We start from the raw sequence: 26,155 nt of genomic DNA, 5'->3' as shown, positions 1-26,155 counted from the left end.
AGAAAAGAAAGTTCTATCTAGAACCTAAAAGAGTTCTTCGGCTGTCCCCATAGAATAACCCTTTAAAGGACCCTTTTTGGTTCCAGAAAGAACCCTTTTGGTTCCAGGTAGAACCCTTTTGGGTTCCATATGCATCCCTTTCCACAGAGGGTTCTACACGGAACCCAAAAAGGTTCTCCTATGGGGACAACCGAAAACCCTTTTGGAAACGTTTTTCCTAAGAGTGTAGGCTATAGCAAAGGCTGGTTCAACAGCAATCCATTGTCTTTTTTTATCCTGTCGATTCTATGATATCACGCTTCTGACCCCAAGCTATTTACAACTATTGTTGTTGTTTTCTGTTTAATTTTATTAAAAAACTAATCCGGCTCATGTAACAAATAACAATAGCAGTATTTAGACATAACCTCCAGTATTTAGACATAACCTACAGTATTTAGACATAACCTACAGTATTTAGACATAACCTACAGTATTTAGACATAACCTACTGTATTTAGACATAACCTACTGTATTTAGACATAACCTACTGTATTTAGACATAACCTACTGTATTTAGACATAACCTCCAGTATTTAGACATAACCTCCAGTATTTAGACATACCTCCAGTATTTAGACATAACCTACTGTATTTAGACATAACCTACTGTATTTAGACATAACCTCCTGTATTTAGACATAACCTACTGTATTTAGACATAACCTACTGTATTTAGACATAACGTTCAGTATTTAGTCAGTATTTAGACGTAACCTCCAGTAGTTAGACGTAACCTCCAGTAGTTAGACGTAACCTCCAGTAGTTAGACGTAACCTCCAGTAGTTAGACGTAACCTCCAGTAGTTAGACGTAACCTCCAGTAGTTAGACGTAACCTCCAGTAGTTAGACGTAACCTCCAGTAGTTAGACGTAACCTCCAGTAGTTAGACGTAACCTCCAGTAGTTAGACGTAACCTCCAGTAGTTAGACATAACCTCCAGTATTTAGACATAACCTCCAGTATTTAGACATAACCTCCAGTATTTAGACATAACCTCCAGTATTTAGACATAACCTCCAGTTTTTAGACATAACCTCCAGTTTTTAGACATAACCTACTGTATTTAGACATAACCTACAGTATTTAGACATACCTACAGTATTTAGACATAACCTACTGTATTTAGACATAACCTACTGTATTTAGACATAACCTCCTGTATTTAGACATAACCTACTGTATTTAGACATAACCTACTGTATTTAGACATAACGTTCAGTATTTAGTCAGTATTTAGACGTAACCTCCAGTAGTTAGACGTAACCTCCAGTAGTTAGACGTAACCTCCAGTAGTTAGACGTAACCTCCAGTAGTTAGACGTAACCTCCAGTAGTTAGACGTAACCTCCAGTAGTTAGACGTAACCTCCAGTAGTTAGACGTAACCTCCAGTAGTTAGACGTAACCTCCAGTAGTTAGACGTAACCTCCAGTAGTTAGACGTAACCTCCAGTAGTTAGACGTAACCTCCAGTATTTAGACATAACCTCCAGTATTTAGACATAACCTCCAGTATTTAGACATAACCTCCAGTATTTAGACATAACCTCCAGTTTTTAGACATAACCTCCAGTTTTTAGACATAACCTACTGTATTTAGACATAACCTCCACTGTATTTAGACATAACCTCCAGTATTTAGACATAACCTCCAGTATTTAGACATAACCTCCAGTATTTAGACATAACCTCCAGCATTTAAAACAAGTTGTTGTTTTGTCTTGATTAGAATTTGATAGAACTGTTGACTCTTTTGAAGCCTTATCAATGGTGAATTTAATATTGTTTCTTGACAACTTTTGGTAATTCCATGGCTCAGACATGGCAGACATAATGCAACTGAACAATATATTTCCATGTTGAAGCCATGTAATTAGGCTTTTACAACGTCGACTGCAAACATGTAGCAAAGATGGGTTATTTTGTTTCCGTAGGTTATTTAACAAATTAGGCAATAGCAGACTAACATCGGAATTGGAGTTGATGACAACGCAATACATAAAAGACCATAAAAACACATCCTGAAGTAACTTCATCAAAACCCAACCCTTTCGCGCCACCGCTAGCTGCTACTAATTCCGGTTGTGAAAACAGCCCAAAATATTTCTGACCCCCCCCCCAAACCTATACTGCCAGCACAAAGATTCACCATTGCGTTAGGTTTGTTAAAATAAAGCCCCGAGAGTGTTTATGTTAGCTCCCTGGTACATATGAGTCACTGCAGCTGTTCTACCTCCCTAACCTACAATGGATTAACACCCCAGTGAGTGAACAGTAGGTGGCAGGCCAGCAATCCCCTCTTTATAAGCTCTAATGTGCCAAACAAGCACACTATGATTACATTTGACCATCACCTGGCTCTGGCTGTCACAATTTGCAGCAGAGGAGGCTGGTTGGAGGAGACATAGGAGGATGTGCTCATTGTAATGGCTGTAATGGAATGGAAACCACGTTTGACTCCTTTCCATTTTTTACATTCCAATGAGTCAGTCCTCCTATAGTTCCCCCCCACCAGCCTCCTCTGATTTTCAGATACTACAGTAGTGCAATAATCTCTAATGAGTCATTCTAATGTACATTTTTTTGATAATGTGTACAAACAGAAAACAAGCAGATTTGCATAATATTTTTTTAAAGCTCATAACATCGCTGTCCATTTTTCAAATCCTTAACCTAGATCATCACTTGATTTCAAACTATGTACAAGAATGTGAGACTGTGAACTACTTCCACATTGTTCCACATAGAATCATGCTCACCTCTTTGCTTTCCTCTATGTCTGAGGAATCGCTGCTGAAGTCCTCAGTGTTGAGGTCCGACTCTCCCACAGCGATGGGCACTGTGACGGTCAGGCTGGCGTTGTGGATGAACGGCATATAGTCAGTGTTGTCATTCATTATGTACTTCCCTGCTGCATTGCTGCACACCCCCACTCCCAAACCACTGGTGGCGCCATTGCCATCCTTTATGTAATCGGGGTCTTTCATGATCTCCACAGTGGTGTGGTTGGAGTTCCAGTTGGTCCCCATGGTTTTGTGGAGGTCATCCAGGGTCGTGTCCTCGTTCAGGCTCCTCTTCTTCTTCCTCAGACAGATGCTTTGGAAAGAGCGGCGCACCAAGGCCTTGACGAAGGCGACGCCCTGGTGGATGCGGTCTATGGCCACCGTCAGATTGTTCATCTCGCTGTCATCATCCGTGGCCGCCAGGTTATCAGCACTGAACGAGCTCAGCAGCAAGGCCAGGAACAGATTCAGGACCTGCCACACATACACACACACTCAACTGATGGTTTAAAGTTACTGTAATTGATTTACGGTGGATTAACAGTGTTGTTAACAGTCATACGGAGATACAGTAGAGCTGAAAACGTACCACTAGGTTCCCGATGACCATGACCATCAGGAAGACGATGAGACACATGCTCTGACCAGCCACCTCCATACAGTCCCACATGGTCTCGATCCACTCCCCACACAGCACCCGGAACACAATCAGGAAGGAGTGGAAGAAGTCATGCATGTGCCAGCGGGGCAGTGTGCAGTCTGTAGAGATCTTACACACACAGTCTCTGTAGCTCTTCCCAAAAAGCTGCATGCCCACCACGGCGAAGATGAAGACAATGATGGCCAGTACGAGGGTGAGATTACCTAAGGCCCCCACTGAGTTACCAATGATCTTGATCAGCTTGTTCAGTGTGGGCCAAGACTTGGCCAGTTTGAATACTCTCAGCTGCATACAAAGAGAAGAATGGGATTAATATTAATTTCTATTCCAATATGTTGACAGTCTACTTTTATACCAGTGATTATTGACTGAAACTGCAGCATTTTGGATGCTGTGCTGGAGTGTCGATGCTCTTACCAATCGGAATGATCTGAGGACAGACATTCCAGACACGTTGGCCAAGCCAAGCTCCATCAAGCTCAAACTGACAATGATACCATCAAATATATTCCAGCCTTCCTGAAAATAAATGTATGGATCCAAAGCAATAATCTTGAAACACATCTCAGCTGTGAAGATACCCGTGAACACCTGAGTAAAACAACACACAAGAACAGTGACAACAGTAATTAACATGTCATGTGCTTAAAATGGCCGATTTTAAAGTGATTATGGCAAAAACAAATGACATGTGACTGCGTACCAGGTTTCCCACATAAAGCATGGTGTTGAACTCCCCAGACATTTGGTAATGCTCCATAGCCATGAACACTGTGTTCATAACAATACATATGGTGATAGCTAGGTCTACAAACGGGTCCATCACGATCATCTTGACTATTTTCTTGATCCTCAGCCACTTCGGACAACAGTCCCAGATGAGGAAGGTGTTGGCAAACTTGTACCAGCAAGGAGGGCACTTCTGTCTCGATTCTTCAAGTTCTGATACATACAGAGGATAAATAACAGAGAAACATTTGTTTTATGAATGTGCTCTCATTTTGTCTATTCATGCTATTTGTTCTAGGGGGTGTATGGGGTATGGTATAGTCGTACACACCTTCCATAGTGTTGGTTATAACACTAGCTACACTGAGCGCCCTCTGCCTGGCAACTGGGTCTTCCAGGAAGTCCATAGAGGCCTGGTACGATCCATATCGGGCCTTTCTATACTCTGTCTCCGTAGAGTTTTCCTGGAGTTACATCATTTGGAAGCATTATCAATGTATTAATAAGTCATGGCAAACCAATTGCATCGGCAATATTCTGTATCTCAGCACAATGTAACCACCAAAGATGGCCATGTTCAAGGGCCAATTAATCTCATAAACAGGAAGTCATTATCTGTTCAACCAAAAAATACTGTATTTCTAATCACATCATTAGAAATATTTTAATAGTTTCTTATCTATATGGAATAAATAAAAATCTATATGAAAATCCAAACCTGTTTAATACTGCCTTATATTTATTATTTTTAACAAAATGTAATCTTTAGTGTGTAACTGTATGTAAATATACCATAAGTAATGTTTAGGTAGTCAAGGAGAGAAAGAAGGAAGAGAGAGAAGGAAAGGAAAAAGATGCACACTACAAGACCACAGCCGAGCTAGAGTAGAGGCACGGCAGGCAGAAACAGAACAGAACTGGTTTAGAGACAACAGAACAGAACTGGTTTAGAGACAGCAGAACATAACTAGTTTAGAGACAGCAGAACAGAACTGGTTTAGAGACAGCACAACAGAACTGGTTTAGACCATCCAGGCTAAACTACACTTCCTTGCATTGTCACCAGTAGAGGCCTTATCTACTGTCACCTCTGGCAGAAGGAGTCCCTCAGGTGACTTGGGGAGTGAAGCCCCGCCCACTAGGGACACCACCCCGTTGCAGTCGACGGAGCTGTGCATCTTCCCATTTGCTGGCAGCACGACGTGTAATGGCATGCTGTTCTGGCTCCGGTCGCTCCACCGAGGGACAAACAGAGAGCCCCGGCGACTGTCGTTGTCCTCGAAAGTGCTGTTCTCATCGTCGGCAAAGTCGTTCTCCGAGCCTATGTCCCGCACACGGTCCCGGAAGCTGTAGAGGCTAGCCCGGCTGTTCCGTCTGGACGAGAACAGGGGTCCGCGGATACTCAGGAAGGACTGGGAGAAAAATACATTCCTCAGTGCCTGTCACTGGCATAAGCATGGGTTGAGAGTGGAGTAATTTAAGATGGAAGAATGGGTCCTGCAGAGGGTGATTGTGATGAAGATGATGCAATGATGTTGATTATCTAGAGCAGTGGTTCCCAAACTTTTTATAGTCCCGTACTTCAAACATTCACCCTCCAGCTGCATACCCCCTCTAGCACCAGGGTCAGCGGACTCTCAAATGTTTGTTTTTCCATCATTGTAAGCCTGCCACACACACAATACGATACATAAGAATGAGTGGCAGTTTTTGTCACAACCCGGCTCGTGGGAAGTGACAAAGACCTCTTATAGGACCAGAGCACAAATAAAAATATAATAATAATCAATAACGTTGCTCGTTATTTATTCACGTCATTTCCGGTCACAACTTGCAGGCTTGTTTTCGAGTTGCTGTGCGTTTTGTTGCCAACCTATTTTGCTACCTGACAACTTTACGGTTTTCACTTTTTAATTACCGTTCATATATTTATTTATTTTTTCCTCAACTTTTTCACTCCGGACGCTTTATCTCTGTCAGGACAAGGGTAATTAACATTAACATGATGCCTTCTAAGGACTCGCCTTAAGGATGAAGCTTCAGACGCAATCGTTAGGCAAGGGTAATTTCAGTGTAGGAAAGGATGAAACAGCGTCTGTGCCACCAGTAAGTATAGATAGTAGTATAAATCCCCTGGCACAGTCCCCGCAGCCGGACAACTTTCTCACGGTTTCTGGAAGGAAATGCTGTAGGAACGCTCAACCGGTGTCGCTCATTCAGCCGACAGAAACTTTCAACCGGTTTTCCCCATTAAGCAGCGGGTCGGTGTCAGAGGCCGAGTCTTCTCTGGTCTCTACTCCTCCCGTTACGGGGTCTGAGACGCCGAAGCTTCCCACCATTAGCTCTGACAAATTGAAAACTCTAGTCATTGGCGACTCCATTACCCGCAGTATTAGACTTAAAGCGAATCATCCAGCGATCATACACTGTTTACCCGGGGGCAGGGCTACCGGCGTTAAGGCTAATCTGAAGATGGTGCTGGCTAAAGCTAAAACTGGCGAGTGTAGAGAGTATAGAGATATTGTTATCCACGTCTGCACCAACGATGTTAGGATGAAACAGTCAGAGATCACCAAGCGCAACATAGCTTCTGCGTGCATATCAGCTAGAAAGATGTGCCGGCATCGAGTAATTGTCTCTGGCCCCCTCCCAGTTAGGGGGAGTGATGAGCTCTACAGCAGAGTCTAACAACTCAATCGCTGGTTGAAAACTGTTTTCTGCCCCTCCCAAAAGATAATTGGCCCTCTTTCTGGGACTCACCCACAAACAGGACCAAGCCTGACCTGAGGAGTGACGGACTCCATCCTAGCTGGAGGGGTGCTCTCATCTTATCTACCAACATAGACAGGGCTCTAACTCCTCTAGCTCCACAATGAAATAGGGTGCAGGCCAGGCAGCAGGCTGTTAGCCAGCCTGCCAGCATAGTGGAGTCTGCCACTAGCACAGTCAGTGTAGTCAGCTCAGCTATCACCATTGAGACCGTGTCTGTGCCTCGACCTAGGTTGGGCAAAACTAAACATGGCGGTGTTCGCCTTAGCAATCTCACTAGGATAAAGACCACCTCCATTCCTGTCATTACTGAAAGAGATCATGATACCTCACATCTCAAAATAGGGCTACTTCATGTTAGATCCCTTACTTCAAAGGCAATTATAGTCAATGAACTAATCACTGATCATAATCTTGATGTGATTGGCCTGACTGAAACATGGCTTAAGCCTGATGAATATACTGTTTTAAATGAGGCCTCACCTCCTGGCTACACTAGTGACCATATCCCCCGTGCATCCCGCAAAGGCGGAGGTGTTGCTAACATTTACGATAGCAAATTTCAATTTACAAAAAAAAATGACGTTTTCGTCTTTTGAGCTTCTAGTCATGAAATCTATGCAGCCTACTCAATCACTTTTTATAGCTACTGTTTACAGGCCTCCTGGGCCATATACAGCCTTTCTCACTGAGTTCCCTGAATTCCTATCGGACCTTGTAGTCATAGCAGATAATATTCTAATCTTTGGTGACTTTAATATTCACATGGAAAAGTCCACAGACCCACTCCAAAAGGCTTTCGGAGCCATCATCGACTCAGTGGGTTTTGTCCAACATGTCTCTGGACCCACTCACTGTCACAGTCATACGCTGGACCTAGTTTTGTCCCATGGAATAAATGTTGTGGATCTTAATGTTTTTCCTCATAATCCTGGATTATCGGACCACCATTTTATTACGTTTGCAATTGCAACAAATAATCTGCTCAGACCCCAACCAAGGAACATCAAAAGTCGTGCTATAAATTCACAGACAACACAAAGATTCCTTGATGCCCTTCCAGACTCCCTCTGCCTACCCAAGGACGCCAGAGGACAAAAATCAGTTAACCACCTAACTGAGGATCTCAATTTAACCTTGCGCAATACCCTAGATGCAGTTGCACCCCTAAAAACTAAAAAAAATTATCATAAGAAACTAGCTCCCTGGTACACAGAAAATACCCGAGCTCTGAAGCAAGCTTCCAGAAAATTGGAACGGAAATGGCGCCACACCAAACTGGAAGTCTTCCGACTAGCTTGGAAGGACGGTACCGTGCAGTACCGAAGAGCCCTTACTGCTGCTCGATCATCCTATTTTTCTAACTTAATTGAGGAAAATAAGAACAATCCGAAATTCCCTTTTGATACTGTCGCAAAGCTAATTAAAAAGCAGCATTCCCCAAGAGAGGATGACTTTCACTTTAGCAGTGATAAATTCATGAACTTCTTTGAGGAAAAGATTATGATTATTAGAAAGCAAATTACGGACTCCTCTTTAAACCTGCGTATTCCTCCAAACCTCTGTTGTCCTGAGTCTGCACAACTCTGCCAGGACCTAGGATCAAGAGAGACGCTCAAGTGTTTTAGTACTATATCTCTTGACACAATGATGAAAATAATCATGGCCTCTAAACCTTCATGCTGCATACTGGACCCTATTCCAACTAAACTACTGAAATAGCTGCTTCCTGTGCTTGGCCCTCCTATGTTGATCATAATAAACGGCTCTCTATCCACTGGATGTGTACCAAACTCACTAAAAGTGGCAGTAATAAAGCCTCTTGAAAAAGCCAAACCTTGACCCAGAAAATATAAAAAACTATCGGCCTATATCGAATCTTCCATTCCTCTCAAAAATTTTAGAGAAGGCTGTTGCGCAGCAACTCACTGCCTTCCTGAAGACAAACAAACCCATCATAGCACTGAGACGGCACTTGTGAAGGTGGTAAATGACATTTTAATGGCATCGGACCGAGGCTCTGCATCTGTCCTCGTGCTCCTAGACCTTAGTGCTGCTTTTGATACCATCGATCACCACATTCTTTTGGAGAGATTGGAAACCCAAATTAGTCTACACGGACATGTTCTGGCCTGGTTTAGATCTTATCTGTCGGAAAGATATCAGTTTGTCTCTGTGAATGGTTTGTCCTCTGACAAATCAACTGTAAATGTCGGTGTTCCTCAAGGTTCCGTTTTAGGACCACTATTGTTTTCACTATATATTTTACCTCTTGTGGATGTTATTCGAAAACATAATGTTAACTTTCACTGCTATGCGGATGACACACAGCTGTACATTTCAATGAAACATGGTGAAACCCCAAAATTGCCCTCGCTAGAAGCATGTGTTTCAGACATAAGGAAGTGGATGGCTGCAAACTTTCTACTATTAAACTCGGACAAAACAGAGATGCTTGTTCTAGGTCCCAAGAAACAAAGAGATCTTCTGTTGAATCTGACAATTAATCTTAATGGTTGTACAGTCGTCTCAAATAAAACTGTGAAGGACCTCGGCGTTACTCTGGACCCTGAGCTCTCTTTTGAAGAACATATCAAGACCATTTTGAGGACAGCTTTTTTCCATCTACGTAACATTGCAAAAATCAGAAACTTTCTGTCCAAAAATGATGCAGAAAAATTAATCCATGCTTTTGTCACTTCTAGGTTAAACTACTGCAATGCTCTATTTTCCGGCTACCCGGATAAAGCACTAAATAAACTTCAGTTAGTGCTAAATGACTAGAACCAAAACATTTGCCAGTGCTAGAATCAAAGCAAGGGCTGACTAGAACCAAAAACATTTGATCATATTACTCCAGTGCTAGCCTAGAATTTCTAAGCAAACAGCTGGAGGCACACTGGCTTCCTGTCAAAAGGTGCTGAAGTCACCTGAGTGGGTTGATTCACTGTTGTGGTCATCCTGTCTGGCTTACTGGGGCTCTCTCATGCCGTCCCTGTCACCTGAGTGGGTTGATTCACTGTTGTGGTCATCCCTGGGTTGGCGCCCCCCTTGGGTTGTGCCGTGGCGGAGATCTTTGTGGGCTATACTCGGCCTTGTCTCAGGATGGTAAGTTGGTGGTTGAAGATATCCCTCTAGTGGTGTGGAGGCTGTGCTTTGGCAAAGTGGGTGGGGTTATATCCTTCCTGTTTGGCCCTGTCTGGGGGTGTCCTCGGATGGGGCCACAGTGTCTCCTGACCCCTCCTGTCTCAGCCTCCAGTATTTATGCTGCAGTAGTTTGTGTCGGGGGGCTGGGGTCAGTTTGTTATATCTGGAGTACTTCTCCTGTCCTATTCGGTGTCCTGTGTGAATCTAAGTGTGCGTTCTCTAATTCTCTCCTCTCTTTCTTTCTTTCTTTCTTTCTCTCTCTCGGAGGACCTGAGCCCTAGGACCATGCCCCAGGACTACCTGACATGATGACTCCTTGCTGTCCCCAGTCCACCTGGCCATGCTGCTGCTCCAGTTTCAACTGTTCTGCCTTATTATTATTCGACCATGCTGGTCATTTATGAACATTTGAACATCTTGGCCATGTTCTGTTATAATCTCCACCCGGCACAGCCAGAAGAGGACTGGCCACCCCACATAGCCTGGTTCCTCTCTAGGTTTCTTCCTAGGTTTTGGCCTTTCTAGGGAGTTTTTCCTAGCCACCGTGCTTCTACACCTGCATTGCTTGCTGTTTGGGGTTTTAGGCTGGGTTTCTGTACAGCACTTTGAGATATCAGCTGATGTACGAAGGGCTATATAAATAAATTTGATTTGATAAAACCTTATTTGTTCATCAAAAATGGTGAATAACTCACCACAGGTTAATGAGAAGGTTGTGCTTGAAAGGATGCGCGTAACTGCAATGTTGGGTTGTATTGGAGAGAGTCTCAGTTTTAAATCATTTCCCACACACAGTCTTTGCCTGTATTTAGTTGTTTTCATGCTTGTGAGGGCCGGGAATCTAGTCTCACATAAGTACGTGGTTGCAAAGGACATCAGTGTCATAACAGCGTGATTTGCCAAGGCAAGAAACTCTGAGCGCAGCCCTATCCAGAAATCTGTCAGTGGCTTCTGATTAAAATACATTTTCACAGAACCGCTTGTTGAAATTGTTGAGTTCAGTTGTTCAGTTATCGTTAAGTGGACTGGAGGCAGGGCATGAAAGGGATAACGAATCCAGCTGTTTGTGTCATCCGTTTCGGAAAAGTACCTGCGTAATTGTGCACCCAGCTCACTCAGGTGCTTCGCTATATCACATTTGACATGGTCCGTAAGCTTAAGTTCATTTGCACACAAAAAACCATACAATGATGGAAAGACCTGTGTGTTGTCCATGTTAATGCAGACAGAAAAGAGCTCCAACTTCTTAATCATAGCCTCAATTTTGTCCCGCACATTGAATACAGTTGCGGAGAGTCCTTGTAATCCCTGATTCAGATCATTCAGGCGAGAAAAAACATAATCCAGGTAGGCCAGTCGTGTGAGAAACTTGTCATCATGCAAGCGGTCAGACAAGTGAAAATTATGGTCAATGAAGAAAACTTTAAGCTCATCTCTCAATTCCAAAAAACATGTCAATACTTTGCCCCTTGATAACCAGCGTACTTCTGTATGTTGTAAAAGCGCTACATTGCATAAGCAGAAAATACACGAGAGTTCAGGGGCCTTGATTAAAAAGGGTCAACCATTTTCACTGTAGTGCCCAAAACATCTTTCAAGCTGTCAGGCATTCCCTTGGCAGCAAGAGCCTCTCAGTGGATGCTGCAGTGTACCCAAGTGGCGTCGGGAGCAACTGCTTGCACGTGCGTTACCACTCCACTATGTCTCACTGTCATGGCTTTTGCTTCATCAGTACAGATACCAACACATCTTGACCACCAATGTCCATTTAATGTCACAAAGCTCTCCAGTACTTTCAAAATATCCTCTTCTGTTGTCCTGGTTTCCAGTGGTTAGCAGAAGAGGATGTCTTCCTTAATTGACCCCCCATTAATGTATTAGACATATAGCAGGAGCTGTGCCAGGCCCTGTTGACTCATCCAGCTGTAACGCATAGAATTCACTGGCTTGTATGCGAAGCAGAAATTGTTTCAAAACATCTCCTGCCATGTCACTGATACGTCGTTGAAACAGTGGTGTTTAATGGAGGCATTGTCTGTATAGTTTTTTGGGCCTTTCCCCCCAGCATTGTACCAGCCATATCCATGGCAGCAGGAATAATTAAGTCCTCCACAATAGTATGGGGCCTGCCTGTCCTAGCCACTCGGTAGCTCACCATATAAGACACTTCTAGCCCATTCTTCTTAATGATATCTGTTGCTTTTATACGTCTTACTACTCTAAAGTTGTCTTTATTCTCGCTTAAAAAAATTCCCGTGGCTTATTTTTCAAATGGTCATGTTTCGTTTCTAAATGTCTGCGCAAGAGTGAAGGTTTCCCGCGAGACAGTAACGGTTAATGTGATTGGATGTTAATTATTTGACACGTCTACCTGTATTTGACATTGTGTTGTTATTTCGCTGAACAGTAGATGGTTTCATTTTATTTTTGGCAGTGAAATGAGGGTACTCAGGCGGGAAAAAACCTCACCCAAATGTATAGCCCCGTTGGAAAATATAAATGTACTGTTTGAAAATGTGAAGAAGAATTTATTTTGATTTGGCATACCCCCGACGGCATTGTGCGTACCCCAGTTTGGGAATACCTGATCTAGAAGACGACCTCAGGGATAATATAAAAGGAAATGTGCAAGAGCACGATGAAGGGGATAATGATGATAATGACGACAAGCACAATCCTGTTGCCTCTGCTGAGGAGGATGCTGATGAAGAGGATAGTGATTACGATGATAATGCAATTGAAAGATGACGGTGCTGCTGAAAATGGAGATGATAGAGTAACGTTGATATTGATAATGCCGAAAATAATAATGATGAGATGAATAGATTCACTAAGGAGTGTGTAGCATGCACAGCAATTCACCAATACAGCGAACACACATGCTTTGACAGCCAAAGGTAAAGGTAAGGTAAAACAGTATGTTACATTATCCTGACCTGGTATGGTGTTGAACAGCTCATGTCATAGTTGTGCAGGTTAGAGGCATCCATGGAGAAGCGGAAGTGACTCTTTTTCATACTGCTTTCGGACTCAGACCTGTGACACTTGTCATTGTCCTCTCTCTCCTCCTCCCTCTGCTTCCTCTTCTTGCGCCTGTTGCGCCTCTCTTTGGCGCTCTTGGAGCTGAGTTTGGAGGCCTCTGAGGAGGACTCAGTGAGGTCGCCTCTCTCACTGAACTCCCCACTCTCAGCCGCCATCACCGTTGCCGCCGCCTGTAAACCAATCAACACACCTAAGCTATGGCCGTCAGGGGAAACACGTGAAAAATAGACACAATGGGCTATTAAATGCCTTCTAAATTTAAAGTAAATTACATTTACCTTTGAATACTTTTGAACATTTGTTATCCGAATTCTTTAAAAAATCTTGGCTATTTTCAGTTTAAGATAAATAAGAATATGAAGAGTATATTTCCAAAATACTATATCCACTATTTTTTCACATTTGTGTTTTTTCACGAGAAATGATTGTTTATGGGTGCCTTCATATGTGTGTAAAACTGCTGAGCATGAAAAACTCAGCAGCGTTGCAGTTCTTGATACAAACCATACCCCGTTCAAAGGCACATACTGTAAATCTTTTGCCTTGCCCATTCACCCTCTGAATGGCACACATACAAAATCCATGTCTCAATTGTGTCAAGGCTGAAAGATCCTTCTTTAACCTGTCTCCTCTCCTTCATCTACACTGATTGAAGTGGATTTAACAAGTGAAACAAATCAATAAGGTATCATAGCTTTCATCTGTATTCACCTATGTCATGGAAATCATGTTTCGTACACTCAGTATATATCCATTGTTTAGCTGGAATGGAATGTTCGTATCCTCTATATTTGACTGTAATATGTGGTTGTTTTACCAAGCTATCTTAAGAGGAATGCATGTATTTTAAGTTGCTCTGGATAAGAAATGTTTGCAACATTTGTTTTAAAATATTAATGTCACAAATGTATAATTTGTACAGCTCTATTAAAAATGCCATTAGTTGTTACATTTGACTGTGTAAAACCTAGCAGTACTACTTATTTCTCTGAGAATAAGGCAGATATCTAGCATTTTTGCCAAAAAAAAAACTTGATTATTTGTCTCTCTGAAATGAAACCATCAAGCGATAGATTTTAAACAAATACATGTCTGTCACTGAACAATTAGATAGTGGAAAAAACACACCCATCTCTTTCACCATTTCTTTAAACAACAAAAGGTTGTACATACATTTCTGATAATGGATATATAGCGTTTAGGAATGAAACTCTTCATATATCACCAGCAATGGAAATGACTATTAAAGGAATTCCATGGTTGTTGTAATTAATGAGTGTGCTGTAATGTTTGGCATATTAGAGTTGAAATGGGGGGATATCCTGTACCTGTGCATCCTCCTGCTGTCTTCTCAGCTGCTCCAGCATGGCCTGGAACTCCTCCTCCTTCTTCTTCTGAGCCTCCTCCATGGTGGCCTGGTTCTGCTCGTCGTACGCCATGGCAACCACAGCCAGGATCAGGTTGATCAGGTAGAAGGACCCCAGGAAGATGACCAGCACAAAGAAGATCATATACGGCTTCCCAGCAGCCCGCAGGGTCTGGAAGAGGAACAACACCTCTTGTGACACATTTCTTACAACCTCTTCGAACATATCTCCCAAGTAAATCGCCAGTCGTTCGTATTACACCCCGGATAACATATCTCCATTGAGAGGATGCTAGTGGAACACTAAAAGGACCATGATAAAACATGCATAAAATGTCTGCTCACGTAACAAGCCATTTGGAACATGCACATGAACCCTGTGACATTGCACACCTGATCTGGTGTATTGTTCTGTATTATTTGCTCAGAATGCTTCGCTGATCTCTCTATTCAAGGGACAACAATGCATTCAAAAAGACATGGTGTCTTTGCTTTAGTCATGATGCGACAGATGTCTGTTTCCTCGAGCAGAAATGTACCTGCCCTCCATTAGGAGGTTGTTTGAACAGGCGACTGGCAATCTTCTTTTTGATTTCTGTTTTGTAATGGGAGAATGTACTAATTTTCATCACACAGCAAATGATGCCCGTCTTTGTGTTTTCAAGAGAACCTGTACCCATCAAGTTAAACATGTCACAAACTAGGTCCAGGATCTATTTGAACAAACCTAACGCATTGGTAAATCTAAGCACAGATGGTAGTGTTATATGTCCAGGGGTGTGTCAGAAATATTGTTGCTGTTTTCACAGTCGTTATTTTGAGCTCAATTGCTGGCGGTGGTGTAGGTGTGACGAGGGCTTGGCCACTCACTGGACAATCAAGGTGTTCCATGGCTTATTACTGCATGCTTTTGTCTCAAGTTCTGTAGGTCTTTGTGTTGTTATCAACTCCAATTCGGCTGGAGACACGGAATATTCCGGAATGTTTTTTAAAATAGCATAGGTTACAGTAACAAGGGATAGCAACAGTAAAAAAAAATATAAAAAAAACATCCAGTGGTTGCTCAATATGGTTGGTGTTGACAGTCAACATTGTTGTAGTTGGCTTCAATGAGTATAGGCCTTTCTGCTCCTGTAAATTGTGTTGTACGTGCGAGGCACGTTCTCAATAAGCAAGATGTAGCCTAGTCATTATGTAGCCTGCCATTATAAGACAGCACTATTTGAATAGCCTACATTTGGAGGAGCGTATCTGGTAACCGGACAAGAGGCTGGTTACGTATCTGGTAACTAGACAAGAGGCTGGTTACGTATCTGGTAATCGGACAAGAGGCTGGTTACGTATCTGGTAACCGGACAAGAGGTTGGTTACGTATCTGGTAACTGGACAAGAGGTTGGTTACGTATCTGGTACCCGGACAAGAGGTTGGTTACGTATCTGGTAACCGGACAAGAGGTTGGTTACGTATCTGGTAACTGGACAAGAGGCTGGTTACGTAACTGGTACCCGGACAAGAGGCTGGTTACGTATCTGGTAACCGGACAAGAGGTTGGTTACGTATCTGGTAACCGGACAAGAGGTTGGTTACGTATCTGGTAACTGGACAACGGGGATGGACACAAGCCGAATGGAGCACTGCAGGTATGCCGATGGGAATTGTGAATAATACAAAAGCATGTCGGCAAAAGCCTTGCGACTAGAATCCTTTTATGGATAGGCTGCTCGGGAATTATAAAGACACCAGATGCTTTGCTGTTGAAGCAGCTTTCGTTATAGTAGGGTACGCTTTTTAAAAAATCAAACGAAAAAAACAACTTAAATGTTTCTAAATATGAGTGTCCCCGGATTATCTAATCTTTTGCTCCATTATGGGTGTTAAGGTTTTCTTCGGGTGTAAGAGAGGAGGACCAAAATGCAGCGTGGTAATTTTGATACATGTTTAATTAATTAAGAAAGAACACGATCAATACAAAAACAATAAACGTACCGTGAAAACCGAAACAGCCTAAACTGGTGCAAACTAACACAGAGACAGGAACAAAGAACACTCAAAGAATATGGCTGCCTAAATATGGTTCCCAATCAGAGACAACGATAATCACCTGCCTCTGATTGAGAACCACTTCAGGCAACCATAGACTTTACTAGATAACCCTACTAAGCCACAATCCCAATACCTACTAAAACCCCAAGACAAAAACACACCACATAATAAACCCATGTCACACCCTGGCCTGACCAAAAAAATAAAGAAAACACAAAATACTAAGACCAGGGCGTGACAATGGGCATACAACCTAGATGGAGAGTTTTTTTATGCACTTCCAAAATAATAACAGGAGCCAGCGAAAACAATGTATTAGCCTACATAGATAAAATGTGGATGTCCACTCACTGTTTTGCTGTGAAAGCTTTGGTGATGAAGATTCATTTCAAAGCGGCCTCACGACCCAAACCCCGTGTTTTCACATGTACATTGATTGTTTTTTTTTTTATCTGATGCTACACTAAGATAAGATCAGAAACGTACATTTTTCTAAACCAATCCCATCTGTAAGTGGTTGGATTCATAGCAGCTGTTAGTGAGATAGTTGTTCCAGTTTGATGTTGTTCGTCTCCATGTACTGTATTGTCTTCCCTACTCTGACAGGTGTTCTAAATGCAAGTTAGGGGTGATGTAAAATGCCGGATATCTTCCTCCAAATTGGACCTAACAGAGATTGAATATTATATTGCAAAGGCTTTACACCCTTATTACTTAAAAGGAAGTCAACCGAAAGAGAAATGTACTCTGCCGGAGTTGATTGTCAATTCATTTAGTGTCGTGTTAACTCCAGTAATATCAACGCCATGACCAGAGTAGTTTTAAGACAAAATGGGGGTTGGACCATATAAACACCAAAATGTTGTTAAATTCGACTCCATATGAGTTGAATTAACTCTTGCAATTTTACTGTGTATGCTTGGTTTTTAATTAAATGACACTAAATGGGGAAAAAACATTTGTTTTTCACGTTTCTAAATACAAGGTTTACAGGCAAAAAAAGCTCATCTCACTTGCGCCATGTAAACATGGGCACTGTGTGTCACAGCTGGATAGGCTTTGCTTCCATTGTTAAAATCCATTGTTAAAAGTCCAGTATTCGGTTAGTCTTAAATATTCCAAGCAGCGCATACTGAAATTGGCACTTTGGCGCACGTTTTTAATGACACACCTTAGATAATGCCAACCCTCCAATCTTAGCACATGCAAGCTCATTTAAGACAGGTAAATGACCAATCCTGGCATATGTTTTGAAAATAGAAGAGTGCCCGGCTTTAACAGGTTGGAATTGCAAACAAGAATGCATTTGACAATTGCGCTGGGCGTTGGTTTAACACCAGACAAGATTAGAGCCCATAGTGTTCCTCACAGGTGCAATCAGAAGCACAGGAACACAGGGATCTCCACTGAGCACAGAAGCTGGCACAAATGGGTCTGTCCAATGCAACGACAACACTAGCAATCCTTTTGCCTGTAAAAAAAGCCCCCAGTATCACGTCATAATGCAGACAGACCATAGAGTTGGATAGAGGGCGCACTTGGCCCAAAGCCTTTTTTTGGCAAGGGTAGTACCCCTTGAGGTAGGCTTGAGGAACCAGCCTGATCGCTGCCTTCACAATTCTGTAAGGGATGGCAATCAGGCTGGTTCCACCAGGCTTCCAATGAGAGCTTTCACCATTTTGAAGTAGTCAACATGGTGGGACTTGCTATGGGTTAACGAACGATCACAAAATTCCATCCTGGTCAGCGGAAGGGGTAAGCCAATGAATTATACTGCTGAGCAAACATTCCACAATTACAGGTGGCAGTTAATCACCAACCTTGGCTTTATACCTGTTTAGATGATACACTCCAGCACAGTAAGTGGTATGCACCTATTGAATCTATGTACAAACTACCAATACACTCATAGAAGTAAAAGAGGAAGTCATGGACTACTTTAAAATGGAGATAGCCCTCAATGGCACTTGCCAAGTTGTCACAAAAAGTGGCCATTGCAAAGACAGGAGATGAGCTCTCTAGTACATCTCTATGAGACAGACCTGCTGGTAGAGGTTCTCCCAGTAGTCCTGAGTCATCAGTCTGAACAGAGACAGGAAGGCCCAGCTGAACGTGTCAAAGCTGGTGTAGCCGAAGTCTGGGTTCCGGCCTGCTTTGACGCACCAGAATCCCTCTGGACACAGCCTACAACAAACAACAAGCCTGGGAAACTCAAACAGAATCAGAATCACCATCACTGCATTCCCAATATCCTGTGAAGTCTATTTTGATGTTAACGCACAAAGTCATGCACGACCGCACGCAGGTACGCACACGCACACACACAAACAAACGCAAGCACAATCAGTAGTGCATCCTGACAATCAGACACAAAGGTAGTAATGTGGGCTCAATCTTACCCAGCACCACTGCCATTTCCACAAAGCAAAGCATCCCTTTTACCTGGGAGGTAGTAATAATTATCTACAGGAAAAAAGACAAGTCAATCTTTCGTCAACTGCAAGAAAGAGAAATTATTTTCATTCTCACCTCCATCATCACAGCATTGTAACTAGTGAACAGTTCAAAGATTTAGTCCTGAAAAGCCCTTTCCTTTTCTCTTATCTATTGTCTCCCCTTTGACCCCATGGCTGCCCAGGTCCTAGTGTCATGGCCATCCAGGTGCCGTTTTCCCCATTTGGGAGGTGACTCAAAGCCCTCCGTGTTGACAAGCTAAACATGCCACTAGTATCATCCACAAACCGGCAGTGTTATGATGAGCAGCCACACTACTTCCCACCAGAAGCTCTTACAAACCCCTCTCAGCCATTCCTGTCATTTAACATTACGCTCTTCAGCCAGGGCTGCTTGTTTGGCTATTAGCAATGAGCTGTGACTCACTCACTGTGGTCCGTGGTTACTAGCATGGCGTTCACCCTCCAATGACTGTCTAAAGCCAAAGAAACATGCTTACCAGGATTATTAGTGTAATTGGTCCAGTTGAACGGGACGGTCTCGTTAAAGTCCCCTTCATTATACTCCTTCCCATTAAAGTCCAATGTATCATTCAAGAGGTTGGTTGAGTTAGGACGGATCCTTAAACATTTGTTTCTTAAATTGCCCATAAACAGCTGCAGCCCTACTAGGGCAAAGACACTTAGGCAGAATACAGTGAGGATCATCACGTCTGACAGTTTCTTCACTGACTGGATCAGCGCTCCCACAATGGTCTTGAGGCCTGCAGGACACGACAGAACCTCACTGTTATTCGCATAGGAGTCTTATACAGTGTATGCAAAGAAGAAGTGTCATTTGTATACAATGTGAACATCCCAGCATGAAACGCCATCTCCGTTGCTCATATGTTTAAAAACAAACCGTGTGGAGGTGTCCAAAAGAGTTTATTTCCAAAACGCAAAATCCACACATTTTTCATTTTGTTTTTTTTTCTCACTAGAAATGATTGCTTAATTAATATGTGTGTAAAATATGACTGTTCTCAGATTTTTTTTATTCATATATTTCTAGTTGTGTATTAAAATGTGTTTTATTTTTTCCTAAACGCTATATTTCCGTTGTTTAGCTGGAATGGAATGCTTGTATACAGTGTATTTGACTGTATGCGGTAGTGTCACCTAGCTATCTTAAGATCAATTACCTAACTGTGAGTCTCTCTGGATAAATAACTCAAATATTACATGTCAATGATTTACATGCAGATGTTGTATGACTGTATTGATTTGTTTTATATTGATGTCACAAATGTATCACTTGTACAGTCCGTGTTATTTGTTCCTTTGGACTGTGTAAAAACCCTAGCAGTTCTACTTATTTCTCTGAGAGGGAGGCGGATATACACTGAGTGTACAAAACATTAAGGACACCTTCGTAATATTGAGTTGCACCCCCCCTCCCCCTTTTGCCCTCAGAACAGCCTCAATTTGTTGGGGAATGGACTCTACAAGGTGTCAAAAGCGTTCCACAGGGATGCTGGCCCCTGTTGACTCCATTGCTTCCCAAAGTTGTGTCAAGTTGGCTGGATGCCCCTTGGGTGGTGGAGCATTGTTGATATACACGGGAAACTGTTGAGCTTGAAAAACGCAGCAGCTTTGCAGTTCTTGACACATACCGGTGCACCTGGCACCTACTACCATACTCTGTTCAAAGGCATTTAAATCTTGTGTCTTGCCCATTCACCCTCTGAATGGCACCCATACACAATCAATGTCTCAATTGTTTCAAGGCTTAAAAATACTTCTTTAACCTGTCTCCTCCCCTTCATCTACACTGATTGAAGTGGATTTAACAAGAGACATCAATAAGGGATCATAGCTTTCACTTGGGTTCACCTGGTCAGTCTGTCATGGAAAGAGCAGGTGTCCTTAATGTTTTGTACACTCAGTGTATAGCGTTTTGCAAAAAAACCATGATTATTTGTCTCTCTAAAATGAAACCATCAAGCGATAGATTTAAAAAAAAAATACATGTCTGTCATTGAACAACCCCATGCCATGATTAGATAGTGAAAAAAACACACCAACCTCGGTCATACGTTCTTTAAACAATAAAAGCAAATTTACCAACATTTTTGACAATGGATATATAGCGTTTTTGAAAGAAGCTCCTCAATTGTCAAAGAATGGTACGCTGGCAGTGCAGTGACACATTCTACTATCTCAATTGGTGGTCTTACACCATAAGAATGTTTAATCTGTTATATAACGTTCTTTTCTCCACTAGAATTATATGAGCCGTGATAGGCACATCATATTTTCTGACTAAGATCCAAATCCCGGTAATATGTTTATAGCACACAATGTAGCTTCAAATTAAGTCCCTGGTTGCTCTACGGTTGATTAAGAAAACAAATAAGCTGAGGAGCATAGTTGTTCTAATGGCCAGGCAGTTCTGGCCACAAATTGACATTTGTTGTAGTAGATATTATGTGTGTTAGACACCCTACCAAGAGTTTGGATCAGAAAATATGTCGTAGAGTATAATAACAAAAGCATGCATGTCTGTGAGGAAGGGGCATACGTCAAAATCAGCTCTGACATATGACCCACCCTTACCAGACCAAAACACAGTCTGTCTTCACTGAACAGGAACAGTTGAATGAAGACAAACACCAGTCAGGGAGAACACTGACAAGCAACCATCCCAAACAGCGAAGGAAGGAGAGAAGAGCTGGACAGCACCACAAACACAATTAAAGCTGGATTTAAACAAAGTCCCATGCAAACAAAATCGACTAGACCCCCAAGGCTGTTCAATAAAAATGAACAAATCAATAAATACAATAGTCTAAAAGCAAGAAATCATTTTCCATTTGAAATGAACTGCTTCAGATTTCTACTTTTACTGGCAGCATGAGAGGCAAACCTAAAGAAAAGTGTAAAGGTGTAGTAACCCTTTGGCCCCGAAACCTTGTCCCTTAACCTGGCTCTCACCTGGGATGACCGATATCGTTTTCAGTGCTCGGAGAACCCTGAACGTTCTCAGTGCTGACACGTTGCCCAGGTCCACAAACGATGTGACATATCTGTAATAAAAGGGAAGTCGCACACAGACGCCATGACAGGACAACAAAGAGCAGTCGGAGGAAACATCACACAAGGAAGGGGCTGGCTGACAGCTGGCAACAGGCCCTCCTTACCTGGGATAACTGAAATAGTTTTCAAAGCTCTCAGTACTCTGAAAGTGCGAAGAGCTGAAACATTGCCTAGTTTTACAAACTCTGTTACATACCTGCAGGAAAATTCACAATTACAATAGAGCTTGTGTAGTTCAAATACATTCATGTCACGTGGCAACGTCCCTAAACCCCTCAAACACCATTACATGGTGGGATAGACAATAGGTGTGAGGAAGGTGTGAGGAAGGACACTAGCCAAGCTAAGGTTAGACTGAGAAGTGCCTCGATATTCCTCATGTTTGCATGGTATTTGTACATACAAAGACGTGCAACCATTCCAACACAGTATTGCAAAACAACTGTTGTCTTGTGTATGCTCCAACAATTAATACACTAGCAACACAAAGAATAAACTAAGGGGACTTGTTGCCCCTGAACAACAAACAGAATCAATGTATTAAACTACATGAACAGTTACCCAATACTTGTAACTCCTCTGCCTCAAGCAGCAAAAACAAATGGTAATGAAGTCTGGTAGCTGTTAGTAGAAATAGGCCAAATGACTTGCAGTGTAGAAGTGGGTTTGTCGTGAGAACTTTACAGACGGAACATTAGTGCATAGTGTTGCCACTAGTTACGTCATACAGCTAGGCACGCAGGATACAGTCACCTGTTTCAGCTCATAACAGGAAAGCGTGTGAATACTTACGCCATGACAATGACACAGAAATCCAACCAGTTCCATGGATCTCGTAGAAAGGTGAACTTCCCGACACAGAAGCCCCTTGCCAATATTTTTATAAGAGACTCAAATGTATAAATTCCAGTGAATGTGTACCTGTTGGAAACAAAGGGGACTGGTTAGTCGACATAGATCATTGTGGATGTGTATTGTGGATGCATGTCGAATTTTGGCGTAAGAGGATGACTTACTCTATATTTTTTGCCCAGTCCGGGGGCTGACTCAGGGTCATAAACGCACAGTTGGTAAGGATGGTGAACATGATTACCATGCTGAACAATGTGGAGGCAGTTGTCAAGGAAACTGAACTGTCCAGACGGGTTAATTCAATGCTGACATGACATACGATACAACGCCTGACATCGGGCATAGAACGTATCAGGTGACCACATATCTTCAGTACACAAATCACTATATTGCACTAATTACTAGGATAAAGACATGGGATATAGGATATAGGTTTAATTTGACCTATAAAAAAAAACTGAATTTAAAAAAAATGTCAATGAAAGGATATGAGTGAACCAAAACCTTAATTGATATTCGTCTAAGAGGGTTGAAGGGGCTTAAGACATACAAGGCAGGAGTGGCGTTGAAGCGGAAGATGGCCTTCCCTCGGTTCAATACTATAAAGGTCTGTGTGTGAGAGAGAGAGAGAGAGAGAGAGAGAGAGAGAGAGAGAGAGAGAGAGACCCCATGAGACTGTTAACACATATTCCTGGTCAGTTAGGAGTGATGGAAATGAACTAGTCACTAAACAAAAATATGTGAATTGTACATTTTTCTCTTTGAGAAGTGATACTCTGTGGTAGAGAGCACAGTGATACTCTGTGGTAGGCCTGGGCGATATGTATATATGCATATATATACATATATATATATATATTGATCTATAAACGTCTATCGTTTCATATATTTCATTGGGTCGCAAATAACACTCTTTACAGCAATATTTTCCGTCAATTGGACGTCGCTTTGCATTCTTCCACACGTGCCACGTGGAAGGAAATTTGCAACACAAACAATCATGGAGGAGAGTGAACGCGACACAGAGCACGGAGACTGTACCTAAAAGAGAGGTTACGTCGGTCGCATGGACGTGGTTTGGGTATGAAAAGTCTGACACAGACCAGAAAACAGCCCTCTGCAAAATATACCAGAAAACAGCCCTCTGCAAAATATACCAGAAAACCGCCCTCTGCAAAATATACCAGAAAACAGCCCTCTGCAAAATATACCAGAAAACCGCCCTCTGCAAAATATACCAGAAAACAGCCCTCTGCAAAATATACCAGAAAACAGCCCTCTGCAAAATATACCAGAAAACAGCCCTCTGCAAAATATACCAGAAAACCGCCCTCTGCAAAATATACCAGAAAAACGCCCTCTGCAAAATATACCAGAAAACCGTCCCCTGCAAAATATACCAGAAAACAGCCCTCTGCAAAATATACCAGAAAACAGCCCTCTGCAAAATATACCAGAAAACAGCCCTCTGCAAAATATGCCGCAGGCCGGTCCCGAAAACAGGCTCAAACACTACTAACCTCTTTTACTACCTTCGCAAGAATCATGTGAAACAGTATGGAGAGTGTCTACGGATGAGACCCCAAAAAGTAGTCGGGTGCTCAAAACAAACCCCCGTCTCAGACGCTGCAAGAGGCTTTGCCCGCGGCACACCATATGGCAAAGAACCACGAAGATGGAAGGAGAGAACAGCTGCCGTAACAACTTACATCGGCAAAGACATGGCCCCATTTACATGGTTGGGAAACGGGGGTTTCGTGAGTTGGTGCCAACACTCGACCCAAGGTACCAAATGCAAATACCTTTTATTTTTTGAGTATAATTTCAAATGTAATAATAAATAGGCCTGTACATGTGGTCATTTTATATAAACTATTTATTCATTGAATTTACAGAAAATGTGTATATTGTGATATGTATCGTTATCGGGATATGAAATTACCTATATCGGGATATGATATTTTGGCCATATTGCCCAGCCCTACTCTGTGGTGTGGTAAAATGTCTTCCCTGAAATTGTCAGATGGTATCCCTATCGATCCCTGCGTTCCTGTCATCTTGAATACAAAGGCTCTGGTTGGATGACAGCATGCTCCATCACCTGACCTACACAATAACAACTGAACCTGGATCTGAAAACAGAGAAAGCATGTGCTACGACAACTCTGGGTGTCACAGCATCACAGTGCCCGACCCAGAGATCTCTCACAGCACGGTACACTGTACACATGACTGGATAGACAGGAGTATGCATCAACATAAACCCTTTGCTCAAAATATTATGCAGATCCAAAGTTGAGGGCTACTGTATCCAAAAAAACATAAGCTACTACATCCGTTATGCAACGTTACAGACAACTGTGTGTCTATGCTTTCCAAGACTGCCATAACCCTTCACAACTCCTTCAAACACCCCCTTCCTTGGTTTCAAAGCCCAGCTCTTTGTGAAGACCAATCCAACTCACTTTCTGGTTGCTGTAGAAGGTGTCCAGGTCCTCCAGTGGTGTGGACACCAATCCTTTGGGAATGTCCCCGTATATGAGTGGCAGTGATTTGCCTGCCTCCAGGTCACTGCTGGGCTTGGGTCCGTTGTCGCCATCGTCATTGGGCTTCCCCTTGGGTTTCTTGGCGTTCTCCTCAGCGATCCGCCTCTCGATGGCATCAAGGGACTCACGACAAAACAGCCGGAAGCTGTCTGGTCCTGGAGGTACAAGCAGCTGTGCCATCTTTTCATCCTGCACATTCAGAGCGACCGGTTAGCCTCCTTCAATAGAAAGGACTGGAGAAACAAGAGGGAGAAGCTCCAGTTAGAGGCAAATGTAGTGACTCTGTATCAACTCCTGAGGCATGGATATCCAAAGAACGACATAAAACCTCCGTAATATTTCTACTGAAGGAAATGTGCAACCTGTATGAGTGCAGAACACAGTGACTTGGACAATATTCTTCCGATATAATCTTACACTCACAATCATCCAATGTCACACGGATACCAGTGACAAAGGGAAACAGAAATGGTTTCCATACCGCATCTCTTTGGCAGTATAACAATCAATATGAGGTACTTTACAGTCTATTCTTCACACCTATTACTTTACTTAAAAAAACAAAACATGCCCATGAGTGGAGGGAGATCTGCCTGTGGATCCCCCAGAGGACAAGTAGTAATCCATTATCAGCCTAGGGAGACC

The 26,155-nt window shown here is 42.6% G+C and overlaps 1 protein-coding gene across 3 annotated transcripts in view; it reads right to left on the bottom strand.

Annotated features, from left to right (window-relative positions):
* Positions 1-26,155, bottom strand: part of scn1laa (sodium channel, voltage-gated, type I-like, alpha) — a 50,239-nt gene that overhangs the window by 14,715 nt on the left and 9,369 nt on the right. The window contains exons 2-17 of one of the 3 annotated variants that reach the window (XM_029685828.2): positions 25,430-25,743; positions 23,455-23,573; positions 23,129-23,218; positions 22,905-23,033; positions 22,011-22,102; positions 19,535-19,798; positions 18,981-19,044; positions 18,624-18,765; positions 14,500-14,709; positions 13,066-13,341; positions 5,302-5,625; positions 4,545-4,677; positions 4,188-4,426; positions 3,902-4,075; positions 3,413-3,769; positions 2,800-3,297 (exon numbers count right to left, since the gene is read on the bottom strand). In XM_029685828.2, the coding sequence (XP_029541688.2) occupies positions 2,800-3,297; positions 3,413-3,769; positions 3,902-4,075; positions 4,188-4,426; positions 4,545-4,677; positions 5,302-5,625; positions 13,066-13,341; positions 14,500-14,709; positions 18,624-18,765; positions 18,981-19,044; positions 19,535-19,798; positions 22,011-22,102; positions 22,905-23,033; positions 23,129-23,218; positions 23,455-23,573; positions 25,430-25,690 (3,372 nt within the window). In that variant the 5' untranslated portion in view covers positions 25,691-25,743. Of the gene's footprint in view, positions 1-2,799; positions 3,298-3,412; positions 3,770-3,901; positions 4,076-4,187; positions 4,427-4,544; positions 4,678-5,301; positions 5,626-13,065; positions 13,342-14,499; positions 14,710-18,623; positions 18,766-18,980; positions 19,045-19,534; positions 19,799-22,010; positions 22,103-22,904; positions 23,034-23,128; positions 23,219-23,454; positions 23,574-25,429; positions 25,744-26,155 lie in introns of those variants that run through there. The other 2 variants (XM_065006043.1, XM_065006073.1) reach the window with 2 other exon arrangements.

Source organism: Oncorhynchus nerka, linkage group LG1 (genome assembly GCF_034236695.1).
Source record: "Oncorhynchus nerka isolate Pitt River linkage group LG1, Oner_Uvic_2.0, whole genome shotgun sequence".
Lineage (NCBI taxonomy): Eukaryota > Metazoa > Chordata > Actinopteri > Salmoniformes > Salmonidae > Oncorhynchus > Oncorhynchus nerka.
Note: the sequence above shows the minus strand (reverse complement) of the source record. Positions and strands in the feature narration are given on the sequence as shown.